Consider the following 13343-nt stretch of genomic DNA (forward strand, 5'->3'; position numbering starts at 1 on the left):
TTTGGCGCGAAATCGGGTTGTAACGGCAGTTTGCAAGGGCGGGACAAGGGGGAGCGTTGGTTGATTGGTACAAGAGCTGCAGGGCATCAGTGCGGATTCCTAAGCCGAAGATGGAGATCTTTGATGTGATTGAAGGAGCGTTGAAGGACTTCCAGCAAATGTGGGCCGACATCGGCTACACAGAGGAGGATCAGATAAAGGAGGTGAACGGATTCGTAGGATCCATTACAAAGTTGTGCACAAACAAGGTGGAGAGTTTGAAGGAGGAGAAAGCACAGATGATGCTTGACGTCACCCACAGCATCGACCAAATCAAGAAACTTGCGAAGCAGCTTGACGATGGCGAAGTGGAGCTTGTACTGGCCCTTCTTTCTACAACGCATTTCTTCAGTTATTTGCATCCTCACCTTCTTTGTGTCTCAGGCTGCTGAACTCGCCGAGCTCCCCTTGCGCACGTTGCTCGCCCAACTGCAGGGTCATATTCGATCTTTGCGAGAGGTACGCAACGATTTCTTAGCGAAGCGTAAAGATCTTGATGTGATTAATCACATTCATTCATCCTCACAGAAAGTGGAGGCGCGAGCCCACACGATTGAAGAACTACATGACGCTTTGCAGACAATCTGGGAAGATCTTGGCATCTCGCCCGACGAGGACTCAGAGCTGGCTAAGTTCGCCAAGCCCCGCAGTGACGTCCTCACCCTGGAGCGTATCGCCGACTACGAGCGGCTCATTGCCGAAGCACAAGTGCTCAGGGTGCGCACTTCTCAGCCTTCCACAAGACTCTCTTTTGTCATGCCTCACACGTCCTCCGATTCAGAGAGAACGTGTGGATAAGGTGAACGCGCTCGTGGTCAAGCTGATCGACCTCTGGAGCCTGCTCGAGGCGGCGCCTGCCGACGACTTTGATGAAGCCGTTCTCGCGGGCAACATCGGCCATTCGAATGAAGTGTTGATGACCCTCGATGCACGGTATGCACCTCCACACCAAGGCTTTTACACCGTCACTGTCGGCAGACGCGTGCGCTTCATGGGCAATTCTCACCACCGCGACACTGGCTTGCCGATCGCCTCAGGCTGGAGAAGCTTCTAATTGAGAAAGAGAAGAGGGAGTCCAAGATCAGAGACTACGGCACGAAGATCAACAAGCTGTGGGACAAGTTGATGGTCCCGACCGACGAGCGCGAAGAGTTTTTCGAGCGATCGACCCAGACTCTGGGTCCCAGCGCCATCAGGAGTGTACGTCGCACTGCCCTCCCACATCACTGTCACAATGAGATCATTCTTCGTGCTGACACGCCGCTTTCAGTGCAAGAAGGAGCTTGAACGCCTCGAGTCGCTGTACAGGGACTCGCTGAAGATACTGATTGAAGAGGCCCGTGTCACGCTCCTCCAGCAGTGGGACAGACTGCACGTCTCCAAGGAAGAGAGGGTATATCTGACTCCCACATGCGAGGCTCGTGGTTGGTGGCTCACTTTCAAGTGCTGCCACCTCTCCCTCTCTCCAGATCAATTTCACGGCCTACGCCTCTGACGCTTTCACCGAAGCGCTCCTGACGGCACACCAAGAGGAAATCGAAAAGAACGAACAGCTGCTCAGCACTCTTGGTACGCGCCAAAACATGCACCAGCGTTTGTGTCCCGGCCTCTCGTAGATTGATTACGCGCGGCTCACACCATCGCACGGTTTTGTCTCTACCACCGACCTAGACCCGATTCTTCGGCTCATTCACGACCGGGAAAAGATCTTGAAGGAGAAGACCAGCTTCGAGCGGGAAACGTCCGACCCGAAGCGATTGCTGTCCAAGGTACGGCTTACCGTGTTGTTGTCGTGCTCCTTGCCTGCAATTCGCGAAGGCTTCAACCCTCACGGCCGTCGAACATTTGTGCAGGAGCGCGACCCGGGCAGGCTCCTCCGCGAAGAGAAGATGAGGAAGCTTCTCGACAAGAAGCTGCCGCAGATCGAAGCGGAGATCGTGCGTCGTCTGGGCGATTGGGAGACCGAGTCGGGCAAGGTCTTTATGTATGAGGGCAAGTCATACCTGGAGATGCTGCAGCTGCAGCTCGCGACCACCAACAGCAAGATCAAGAAGAGGAAGCCTCTCGGCGAGCGCGACGTGCGAGGTAAGCCCAGGCCCCTTCCCCTCCCGACTGGCCTCTGTCCAGCAGTCTTACTTCCCTCCCCTCTTCTGGCTTAGACCTGCCCAGCAACCAGTCCTCGATCCAGCCGTCGACCCCGAGCAAGATCGCGCCTCCGCGCACTCCCAGGGCTGGCGTCAAGACGGACCTGAATGGTACGCGCACCGCGACCCGCGCATCTATCGGCGCACACGCACACGCGACCGGTTGTATCTAAGATACATTTCTTTTGTGCAGCCACGTTCTGTCAGGGAACCACGCCCGGCCGTGGCGCTTCGGCCATGAAGAAGCCATTCACGCCTGCCCGGTCTGGCCAGGCGCCCTCCGCCAGGTCAGCCCTCACCCCACGGTACCGCTCCCCCTCCCCTTCACTGATCAAGTAGCCATCGCAACGAGGCCAAAGTGTGCCTGGGCTCACCAGAATGAGTCGTACGCACGCATGCAGGGTCGGAACGCCTTTTGCGATGGACAAAAAGGTCTCAGCGTCGGCGGGCAAGAAGGCCGGAGCGCAGATGACCGGCGCGAAGCACTCGCGGCCCGCGCTCACCACGCTCCAACTCAACGGCGCGCCACCCAAGAGCACCACCTCTGGATCGCCGCCCAAGCGGCCTCGCCTCTCCTTTGACTGAACGTCGAGATCTCACTCTGCCCATCGTCATCGGCATCAACACCGTCACATCACATAGCGTCGCCACCACCGCGCCGGTCGTGGTGTGGAAGAAGGCAATCCATCATCGACAACGGCATCACACGAGTGTACATACACCCAACAAACACCGACGCGACGTCGCAGAAGCAGCAAGAGGAAGAAATAAAACGTTTTCTCTTTATTCATTCTCAGCTAGAGCACGACACAACATCACCGCACACGCACACGCACACGCACACGCACACGCACACGCACACGCGCGACAGAAGAAAGAGGGAAAATGGAGGAGGAAAAGAAACAAAATTGTTTGCCTTGATGGACGAAGATGCCCACCTGACCAGGCTTCCGGCGGAGCTGCTCTTCCACATCTGCCAGCTGCTGCCGCTGGCCGACCTCTCCCGCATGAGTGCGCCCAGCCCCCAATCTTTTTATTTCAACTTCTTTCCTTCATCTAATCATCTTTTGGTTGGCGGGTTCCCGCACAGGTGGCGTGTGCCGATCGCTGCGGGTGGTGGCAAACGCGGACTCTCTGTGGCGGCAGCGCTATCTGCAGCGCTACTACCATCCCACTGCCGGTGGCTCTCGTGCTCGACACTTAGCCCGCGGTACAGTTGTCTTCTGCAGCTCTACGCGTGCCAGCTCTCGTTCACGTAGCACCGTGGTGCCTCCGATGTATAAGGTGGTGGTGGCGGCAGAGAACGGACGACGTCGTGGAAGCAGAGGTTCAAGCGAAATCGGACGCTGGAGCGACGATGGCGCAATGGCAGCCACACATCACATTCGGTCAAAGGTTTGCAGTGTTTTACCACCCTGTGGGTACCCACTTGTGGCCAAGTGACGTTCGACTACTCACTCTACCCTCCCCATGTACATCAGGGAGCCACGATGACACCACCTGGTGCGTCAGCGTGGGCGCCACACTGGCCGCCACCGGCGCGCAGGTACGTGCACTCCACACATGCGACCGCACAAACTCGCCGATCTCTGCACTTGCCGTGGCCAGGGCCTCACTGCACTGTGCACCGTCCAGAGCGGGCAGATAGGCATCTGGGACGTGAAGCGACGAAAGTGGCGCAAAACGCTGATGGGCCACACGTCTTTCGTGAGAGCTGGTATGTCCTCCACACACTCTTACTTTTTAGTAACACATAAAACAAATAACTTTTCGGCTCGCAATAAGATCAACATGGAGAGTAATAATAAGAATAATAAATATAAAAACTAATAAATAATAAATAATAATAATAAAGGTGACGGTCCATTTATGTGTAAACAGTGAAAGTGCTGCAGGACGACTGTCGCCTCCTGAGCGGTGGCGGCGATTGTGTGATTCAGGTGTGGAATCTCGAGGCCGAGAAAGCGAGCGAGCATTCGGTCGCGCGATTCCTCACCGGCCAAAGGTGCGCGCCTTCGGCTGAGACCATTGCGCTTGCTTCTGACTCTCGCGTTCATTCCGCATTCCAGCGGCATTTGGAGCTTGGACTACTCCTCTCATCAAGTGGCCGCAGGATTCGTTGATTCGACCATCCAAGGCACGCACCGCACACACACACACACACACCGCACACGCACCACCACGCATAGCTGACTGTGTGCCATAGTGTGGGATGCAAATGTGGGACAGCGTATGCACGCCTTGGCTGGTCATGCGGATGTCGTGGCGTGTGTCCAGTTCCAAGATAATAACTGCCTGGTCTCGGGCTCTGACGACCGCCAACTACGAGTATCGTACACCTCTCCTATGGATTTCATCACCAAAATGAAACTGACTGGAATGCGATGCATCGCCCACAGATTTGGGACCTTCGCACCTGTCACAGTGTGCGTGTGCTCAAAGGACACACCAGCCACGTTACTTGCTGCCAGAGCGACAGCAATATGATTGTCAGGTGAGTTGTATGTTGTAAATGTGGGGAACATACTACTTTATTTACTTACACATTTTTATTGGTATTTACAGTGGGGGACTGGATGGGACTGTGCGCTATTGGAACTGGCAGGGACAACAGCAGGCCTCTGTTCCTGTTGGTACCAGGGGTAGTGCACTTCCTTCTGCTTTCTTTGATCTTCACCAAACTTACTTCTTCTTGGTAGTGCGCGATCTGAAATGGGACCATACCAAGATGGTTGTTGCAACAGGTTGTGAGGAGGGGATCCACATCTACAACACAATGATGACAAAGAGGTACTGCTTTACCAGGCCCTCACCATGCGCTCACTCAGGTTTAAGTGCACTCAAACCTTTGGCCTTGGGCAGATGGCGCCAACTGTTGGGTACCTATGCGCACTCGTGGGTGGTGGACTTTAATGAGGAGTTCCTCGTGGGCGTAGATCAAGAATTAGCGTTGTGGCAGTTTGCCCAATAAAATAATACTTCCGGCTCTGATGCAACGATCACTCCTTTACCATTGGCGATTCTGATTCCGCACATATCTCCTCAAAGGCGAGATGAAGTGAAGCGCGTTACGCTTTCTTCCTGGAACGCATTCGGCATACCAAGCAAAGGGTGGACCAATCCGGGCGTACCCTTTCGTTATGCTGCACCGGACTCTCGCCAAGCCCACTCTTAGTTTGACTTGTCTTTCTTATCTGTGGTAATGTTGTGTCGGTGGTTGGTGGCGCTTGTTTTCGCGCTGGTGGCATGGAGCGGCTGGTCTTCGCCGCTTGTCTCCGGAGCAAACCCCAATGCCGCCTGCTGGGGTCTCAGTACGTAGGCCGCCCCGGGGCTGCGAAACCGTGATTACTTCGATTCTAACATCTTAACCAAACTCCTCCAACGCGTTCATTCTTTACTCCGCAGATAATCATCAACAGTTGGGCATCCAGGCCACCGGACAGAACACATCTTCGCTGCCGCTGACGGTCCATGCCGGCGACCTCCACTTCACAAAGATCACTCCTGCCTCCAACCCCTTCACCTGTGCCTTGAGCGACGCTGGTTCGTTGCCTCTAAATGCCGAAACCAACGTTCGTGAGAGATCACTTTGCTGACCAGGCCAGAAAAATTTCTACACAGGGCATGTCTATTGCTGGGGCGCGAGTACGATCACCGTCCCGCGCCACAGAGATGCGTGAAGTTGACCCACAACAAAGGCCTTGACCTGATCTGTGGCTTGGTGCTTTGTGGCGCGTGTCGTGTCGTGGTGTCGTGGTGAAGATTCCTTCCAGAGTCTTGGTGAAGGCGTGGCCACCTCTGGGCAGGACTACCCCATCGACCCCGACCGAAAGGCGAGCACGGAGATCTTCACTGATCTCTGCTCCGGCATGTGGACCAGCTGCGGCGTCCTCTCCAATGGTACCTCTTCTGTCCCCCCTCCGCGGCCAAACCGACCGGCATGACTTTGTGTGTGGTCTGTGCGTGCGTGTGTGTGTTTGTGTGTGCGTGCGTGCGGTGTTGTGAACCAGGTTCCGTTGCATGCTGGGGCAGCAGTACGTTGCTGTTGGCTTGTCAGACGTGAAAACCTGCTGCCTGCTGACAGAAAGAGTGTTTTTGTTGGGCGCAGATGAACAGGGTGCGCTGGGGTGTGGCTTGGCCTACGCCAATCTCACGTCCACCGCCACTCCGCGACTGGTCTCCAACCTCACCAACGCGTCGGCAATCTTCTGCGGCGCCCTCTTCAACTGTGCTCTCCTCAAATCCGGTACACTACTCATCACTGCGTTTTTAACTCCTAACATGACTCCTAACTCACTCACCGCACTCACCGCACTCACCGCACTCACCGCACACGCACACGCACGGCTCTGGTACAGGCCGTGCATACTGCTGGGGCGCTGGTACGCGTTTTTCTTGGGGTGTTCCCCCTTCTTTTGTCCACTCACTGTCTGTGGCCGCGCAGGAATTGTGGGCCAATTGGGGAACGGTGGATCTGGCGTTGTGAGCAGCATTACGCCAGTGCAAGTGGCCTCCAGCGCTCTGCCCATCATTGCGCTCAGCACCGGAAACAACCACGCCTGCCTCATCTACTCGGGTACTCCGCCGCCCCACCACGCACACAGGGTCGAATGTTGCTGAACTCAACCCTTCTTTCTTCGCGGCAGACAACGTATTGGTCTGCTGGGGCAGTAGTGCGTTGCCCTGGCAATTCGCCCCTTGGGAAGTGGTTGGCCCGGCGGCGGAGTGTGGGACACCACACTGACCCTAAATGATCAATATTATTCAGATTCTGGAGGCAAGTTGGGGATCAACAACACCACACTCCCGTTTTCTGCGTTTCCGCAGCACAGTGTGGCCGGGCTCTACAAGCAGGTGTCGTGTGGCTCCTCTTCTACGTGTGCCATTGGCACAAGTAACCCCCCCACCCACCAATCAGTTAATATGCTTGTAAGATCAATAACATTAATTGCCGCGTCGTTCTGTCCTACTGCAGACGACAAGGTCTACTGCTGGGGATCCTGTATGATTGATTGCCTCCTTCGTTTATATGTCATTTTTTTCTGGTTGGGCTGACAGAGTCTTGATTGCCGACGTGTGGGCAGCTGAAATCCTGGGACCTGAAAGCCCTGCGGCCGCCCCGGTGCTCATTGATGGCTTGCCCGGCTCCGTCCAGCACACTAACACCGGCCAGGACGTGGCTTGCGCCCAGACAACTGGTACGCACGGTTGCACGCATGACTGGCAAACGACGATCTCACATTCCACATTGCTTGACACACCAGGTGGCACCGAGTACTGCTGGGGCACAGGTTCCTCACCTATCTACCACCCTGCAACCACCGAATAACATTTCTTCCAACATCATCATCGTCATCACAACCTTCTCACGTTTCATTGCAACCGCAGCACTCTATGGCGAGCTTGGCCGCGGCATCGTGTCCTCGGTCTATCAATCTCCCGCTGCAATTGCCTGTACCCGCCACCACCCTCTTGCCTTAGCACCACCCTCTGGTGGGGGTTGGCTTCTGACACACATCAACATGTTGGTGGTGCCTTCAAGCGCGCACGTTTGTGCAGGGATCGGTCGTGGTGCCCCAGTCGGGCAATTCTCTGTGCGGCCTGCTGGTCGCGCCCTCGCCCTCACCCTCGCCGTCGGCCGTGCCCATCCCCCAGGCGCCCTTCGTGAAGCCCGTCTTCGACGACGTCGTTCCGCAAGTCAAGCTTCTGCCCGTTGGTCCGTCGCTCTTTGCTTTTCGCGCCCTTTTTCTGTTCGCTCTGTCGCTTTCGTTCTTTGCACTCACCAGTGAATGAGGGTAACCGATCGCAGACCAAGAGGGCGTGGTGGGCAAGCCCGATGACGGCGCTCTGTTCTCGTTCGTTTCTGTCGAAGAGGTGTCGACCAATGGCGTTGAGCGAAGCTTCTCGCTCGTGCAAGGTTCCCGCACCCCCTGCCCACCCACTTGAGCAGGACACGCTTCCAACATCAAAGCTCATGTGCGATGCTCCAACAACGCAATCACAACCACCACGCCAGCGCTCTGGGTGGCGGACAGCTTCGTTCCGGTGGGCGGGGGCGATGCAACCACGGCCGTGGGATACAAGAGCGAACTTTCCAACAACGTGACCGTGCGCTACAGCTTCTTCTCCTACAACCGCTCCCTCGACGTCGCCGTTGGTCCGTTCTCCCAGCCCTGAAAGCAAAAGCACCACTCGTCATTACTGACCAGCCAAGCGACGCGGTGGAGTACAGGCGACAACTTCACGTTGCCGATGACACCCTCGTTCCTCAAGTTTTCTCTCGTCATCACCACTTGGCCCTGGCTCGCCCCGTACACTGCGCCCTCTTCCTCGTTCTTTTCATCACAGTTCAATTCTCATTTCAACGGTTGGCAAATGTAACACAGGAACAACAGCCTGAGGGTGACGCTCAAGGTGGCGCCGGCGTTCACCAGCGAGCGCACGGTGGTCAACTACCCCAAGGACGACATGACCTCCCTTCTCCTCTCGTCTGCCAGCAGCGCATCGTCGGTGCTGGTGCGGGTGATCAACTTCGGCTTGGCCGGTGCCGATGGCCGCGAGAGGGTCGGAGTGGAAACCAGCGCCAACGTCACCTCGTCGAGCCTCGTCTTCGCCGTAGACCACTTCGCCGACGACCTGGCCTACGACCCCGGTACAACAGCTCGCCTCGTGATTACTTTGGTTGGGTTCAGCTGACGTGTGACGGCACAGATCTGTCGGTGTTGGTGGGACGACGGGGAGAGGACGGTGGCGGCGGAACCGACCTGGCGCTGATCGTGGCCGTCTCGGTGGCGGTGCCCTTGGCCGTCTTGTTCGTGCTGGCGGTCATCGTGGCCTCGCTCCTCATCATCCGCTACAGGAAAAACCGCCAAAGGAGTGCGCTCGGCGGTGTCAACTACGACGGCAGCGGCCCTGACGAACAGTTGTAACCCTTCACCTCTTTCGCCATTTATCAAAAAGAAGATAAAAATAAATAGTTGAAATTCAAAAAATTACCGAATAAAATAAATTCGGGCAAAGCCAAGTGCGCACAACCACAGAAGACATGGCGAGACGCGGCTTTGCAGTGAGTGTGCGCACCGCGGCCATCCTCGCGCTCCTGGTGGTTGCCGCATGGGCCGGCACCACTGGTGCGACCTCTGTGGTCGACCCGCAGGTGGAAGCGGTGCGTGGACTAGTGGGGCGGCTTTTGGGTGCGCAGCACGTGGACTCGTTCGACTTTGGGCTGGTGCCGCCCCAGCCCCACTCGGGCAACGACCTCTTCCAGCTGCTCCCCACCCACACCGTCAATGGGTACCCCAACCTAATCTGCAGAAGTATTAGATGACGCCAATAAGATAATTAAATTAGCAATTAAAATAAAGATTTAAGATTAAATTTTATTAAGCTCACTGCTGGTTGGACAGGAGGGTTGTGGTGCCGGTGCGCGGCAGTAGTGGGGTGGCGCTGGCGTCGGGTCTCTACTGGTACCTCAAGTACTACTGCAATGCCTCCGTCACCTGGGGCGAGAACGGCACCGGCGACAACCTGGTACGCACCACCACGCACCGACTGGGCTTGGCCGGTCGGCGTCCGCGGTACGCTCAATTGGTTGATTGAGTGAATGGCCGCTGGTTACGTGCCGCAGGTGCTGCCCGACCCGCTGCCGCAGGTGGCGACGGCGGTGGTGATGAACGCGCCGGTGCGGTGGCGGTACTACCTCAACGTGTGCACCGTCTCCTACTCCTCCGCGTGGTGGAACTGGACTCGCTGGGAGCGCGAAATTGATTGGTACGTAGTAGGTCGTGCGTGCGGTGCTGCCTGTGCGATGTGTGCCGTGTGTGCGGTGTGTGCGGTGTGTGCGGAAGTTGACTGTGTCGACTTTCGACGAATGCTAGGATGGCGCTGCACGGCATCAATCTGCCCTTGGCATTCACCGGCCAGGAGCTGGTGTGGACCGAGGTCTGGAAGGCGTTCGGGCTCACCGACGCCGAGATCGAGGAGTTCTACACCGGACCGGCATTCCTCGCCTGGAATCGGTATGTTCAACAACACATTCCACCAATGCCTTCACAAAAGCAAAGATCACTGTCTGCCGATTGGCTGATCGATATGTGATCACGTGATCGCATTGGGTGATGATCAGAATGGGCAACGTGCAGAGCTGGGGTGGGCCGCTCACCAAGAGCTGGCGCGAAGGCCAAGCGGAGCTCCAGAAGAAGATCGTTCAGGTACGCTGCCACTGCACAGCGCTGGCAGCAGTTGTTTGTTCACGGACTGACTGCGTCGTGGCCATGGCGTGTAGCGGCAAAGGGAGTTTGGAATGAAGAACGTGCTGTCAGCGTTCGCTGGGCACGTGCCGCCGGACTGAAGCGGGTCTACCCGCACGCCAACATCACGCTGTCGCCCACGTGGGCTCACTTCACCGATCCCTACCGCGTGTGGCTGCTGGACCCCTTCGACCCCATCTTCCAGAAGATCGGGTACCCCACTCTTTTCTTTATGTTGCATTATTATGAAACTTATGAGATTTATATTATTGTATTACTCATAAGCAAATATTTTTATCTATAAAACTAGTAACATTTTACTTTTACAACAGCACGGCCTTCATCGACGCGCAGACGCGTGTGTACGGAACGGATCACATCTACAATGCCGACACGTTCAACGAGCTCGACCCTCCTTCGGCCGACCCCACCTACCTGGCTGCTGCGAGCAATGCCGTATACCAGGTGCGCGATTCGTGAGGCCGACCTATATGAGTGCCGGAGAGTAACTGTGCCTGTTGCGACAGGGTATGGCCGCTGCGGACCCCAAGGCGCTTTGGCTCATGCAGGGCTGGCTCTTCCGGAGCGTCTGGTGGAGCAACGACCGCATCAAGGTAATCTCGCCGCACGCACGCACGCACGCACGCGGCTAAGTCGTCCCGCGCACCGCACACACGACAGGCGTACTTGTCCGGCGTCAAGAACGACAACATGCTCATCTTGGACCTCTACGCCGAGGTGGACCCCATCTGGAGCAAGACCGAGTCCTACTTTGGGTGCTCCTAGCCCCCTTTGTGTTGTTTTTCTTTCCAATTAATCACATTCTATTATGTTTCAAACATTATTTAATTCAATGACATTGACTTATTTGCAGCAAGCCGTTCGTGTGGTGTATGCTGCACGATTTTGGAGGCAACCGCGACCTTTACGGCAATCTCACCCACATCGCCACGGCCCCTGTGGACGCTCGCACGGCGCCGGGCAGCACCATGGTGGGGACTGGGCTGACGATGGAGGCCATCGAGCAGAACCCGGTCATCTACGAACTGATGTCAGGTATGCACATTCCACTTCTTCTTCGTTCTTCGTTCTTCGCTCTTCGTTCTTCTTGCTGCGACTCAGGCTGATGGCTTGCCTGTGTTCAGAAATGGGCTGGAGGTCCGCACACGTGGATGTCGACGATTGGCTGGATCACTATGTGAGCTTCCGCTACGGCGCTGACAGGTAACTAATCTCACTACACTCGCAGCTAAAACCCTCTGCTCACACTACACTGCGTGGTCTCAGTCCGAGCGCCAAGAAAGCCTGGCGCCTGCTTCACCAGTCAGCCTATCAAAATCCAGTGATCATGCGGTAAACCAACCTTGTGGTCGCAGTCAATGTGAACGTTGCGTGGTAACTAACCCGCACCTCGTCTCAGGAGCATCTACACGTTTGTGCCCAACCGCCACGTGAGCAGGAATCACCACTACAGCCCCGATGTGCTCGTGGAGGCCTGGGGCCTGCTGCTCCAGAGCCGACTCGAGCTGCCCAACCCGGCCCAACCCAACGGCCCCTGGGAGTACGACCTGGTCGACGTCACCAGGCAGGTGCGTGCACACCACAATCGGAGTTATGTTATAACTGTTGGCTCTGCGGAGTTAAACTAGTTGCACATTTTATCATTGAATGTTGATTGGCTGTCGGGCAGGTGCTGGACAATCTGTTCCATGACGCTTATGGCCTGCTGGACGGCGCCTACGATGCCTACGTTGCAACGCGCCGGGACCCCTTCAACCAGGTCAAGACCATCGGCGCCGCGCTGATCCAGATCTTGAGCGACATCGACACAGTTCTGGCCACCAACCAAAACTACCTCCTCGGCGTGTGGTACGAAACCAAGCATTCCAACCATTCTCAAGCCTTTCTTTCATAACGAGTGCATGACCACGTCGCGTTGTGCGCCTGATCAAGGACGGAGAGAGCGAGGTCGTGGGCCACCAACGAAGAGGAGAAACGCCTCTACGAGTTCAACGCACGCAACCAGATCACGCTATGGGGTCCCAACGGTACACACCTAACCACCGCACATGCACACACCACCGCACACGCACACAAGCACACGCATACACGCATGAGACTCAGGGGCGTCCAACAACAACAACAGGGGAGATCAACGACTACGCTAGCAAGGAGTGGGCTGGCCTGGTGGGCACCTACTACCGGCCGCGGTGGCAGATCTTCGTCGCCTACCTCTTCGACTCCATAGCGAAGGGCACCGTGATCGACCCCAACAAATACGCCGCAGATCTGCTCCTGTGGGAGCAGCGCTGGAACAATCAGACCAACGCTTTCCCTTCTCAGGTACTCCAAAACTAAATAAATATTAATACAAATTATAAAAACAATAATGTAAATGTAGAAAAAAATGAATTTGATTTGTTGTAATAGAATTAATCATAAATTTGATTTTTGTGGTGTTGCAAGGCAACTGGCAACGTAGCGGAGGTGTCCCAAGCGTTGTACGCTCGCTATGTGAGCGCCGCGGAGTTGAAGCAGCACTTCCAGCGCCTGCCCAACACCGATGCTCCGGCCAACGACATCCACCGCCAGGTACACCCACTCGCGTCCCCACTCACGCGGCAACACCACTTACTATGAGATCGTCATTGGGTGTGTCGTGTGTGTCGTGTGTGTCGTGTGTGTCGTGTGTGTCGTGTGTGTCGTGTGTGTCATGTGTGTGTGTGTGTGTGCGTAGCCCCAGACGACGGTGGTGGGCCAGCTGATGTACCTGTGCTTCCTCGACCCGGCGTGCCAGGGCTTCAACTCCAACGGCCACCTCAAGTCCTCCGTCGCCTCCACCATCACCTCCGCCGACGTCGACCTTTACATTCGCTCGCGTTGAAATCATTGTTTCCAACAGTTCTGGTCT

General features: G+C 56.2%; 4 protein-coding genes across 4 annotated transcripts; all 4 read left to right on the forward strand.

Annotated features, from left to right (window-relative positions):
• Window positions 1-110: 110 nt before the first annotated feature.
• ACA1_385830 (Microtubule associated protein (MAP65/ASE1 family)) lies at window positions 111-2768 on the forward strand (the record flags this gene model as incomplete). The annotated part of the gene is made up of 11 exons (XM_004347137.1): window positions 111-356; window positions 619-756; window positions 821-972; window positions 1077-1239; window positions 1310-1432; window positions 1509-1608; window positions 1711-1808; window positions 1893-2124; window positions 2199-2294; window positions 2377-2488; window positions 2585-2768. The coding sequence occupies 11 exons, from the start codon at window positions 111-113 to the stop codon at window positions 2766-2768; spliced, it is 1644 nt and encodes a 547-aa protein (XP_004347187.1).
• A 335-nt stretch (window positions 2769-3103) lies between these two features.
• Window positions 3104-4882, forward strand: ACA1_385840 (Fbox domain containing protein; the record flags this gene model as incomplete). Its single annotated transcript, XM_004347138.1, has 8 exons — window positions 3104-3194; window positions 3274-3372; window positions 3486-3578; window positions 3665-3729; window positions 3792-3900; window positions 4065-4188; window positions 4461-4516; window positions 4749-4882. 8 exons carry the CDS (start codon window positions 3104-3106, stop codon window positions 4880-4882), a joined length of 771 nt encoding a protein of 256 aa, XP_004347188.1.
• Window positions 4883-5473: 591 nt separating this feature from the next.
• Window positions 5474-9112, forward strand: ACA1_385850 (uncharacterized protein; the record flags this gene model as incomplete). Its single annotated transcript, XM_004347139.1, has 17 exons — window positions 5474-5494; window positions 5603-5726; window positions 5946-6083; window positions 6292-6429; window positions 6542-6565; window positions 6628-6759; window positions 6952-7077; window positions 7159-7185; window positions 7268-7381; window positions 7448-7474; window positions 7572-7609; window positions 7743-7899; window positions 7993-8100; window positions 8134-8340; window positions 8416-8494; window positions 8570-8835; window positions 8895-9112. The coding sequence occupies 17 exons, from the start codon at window positions 5474-5476 to the stop codon at window positions 9110-9112; spliced, it is 1944 nt and encodes a 647-aa protein (XP_004347189.1).
• A 116-nt stretch (window positions 9113-9228) lies between these two features.
• Window positions 9229-13316, forward strand: ACA1_385860 (AlphaN-acetylglucosaminidase (NAGLU); the record flags this gene model as incomplete). Its single annotated transcript, XM_004347140.1, has 19 exons — window positions 9229-9348; window positions 9385-9476; window positions 9617-9713; window positions 9811-9953; window positions 10061-10201; window positions 10309-10393; window positions 10476-10645; window positions 10765-10897; window positions 10960-11046; window positions 11114-11208; window positions 11307-11488; window positions 11578-11656; window positions 11720-11785; window positions 11853-12021; window positions 12123-12301; window positions 12386-12480; window positions 12579-12775; window positions 12899-13024; window positions 13170-13316. 19 exons carry the CDS (start codon window positions 9229-9231, stop codon window positions 13314-13316), a joined length of 2403 nt encoding a protein of 800 aa, XP_004347190.1.
• Between the last annotated feature and the right edge of the window lie 27 nt (window positions 13317-13343).

Source organism: Acanthamoeba castellanii, assembly GCF_000313135.1.
Source record: "Acanthamoeba castellanii str. Neff unplaced genomic scaffold scf7180000084730, whole genome shotgun sequence".
Classification (NCBI taxonomy): domain Eukaryota; phylum Discosea; order Longamoebia; family Acanthamoebidae; genus Acanthamoeba; species Acanthamoeba castellanii.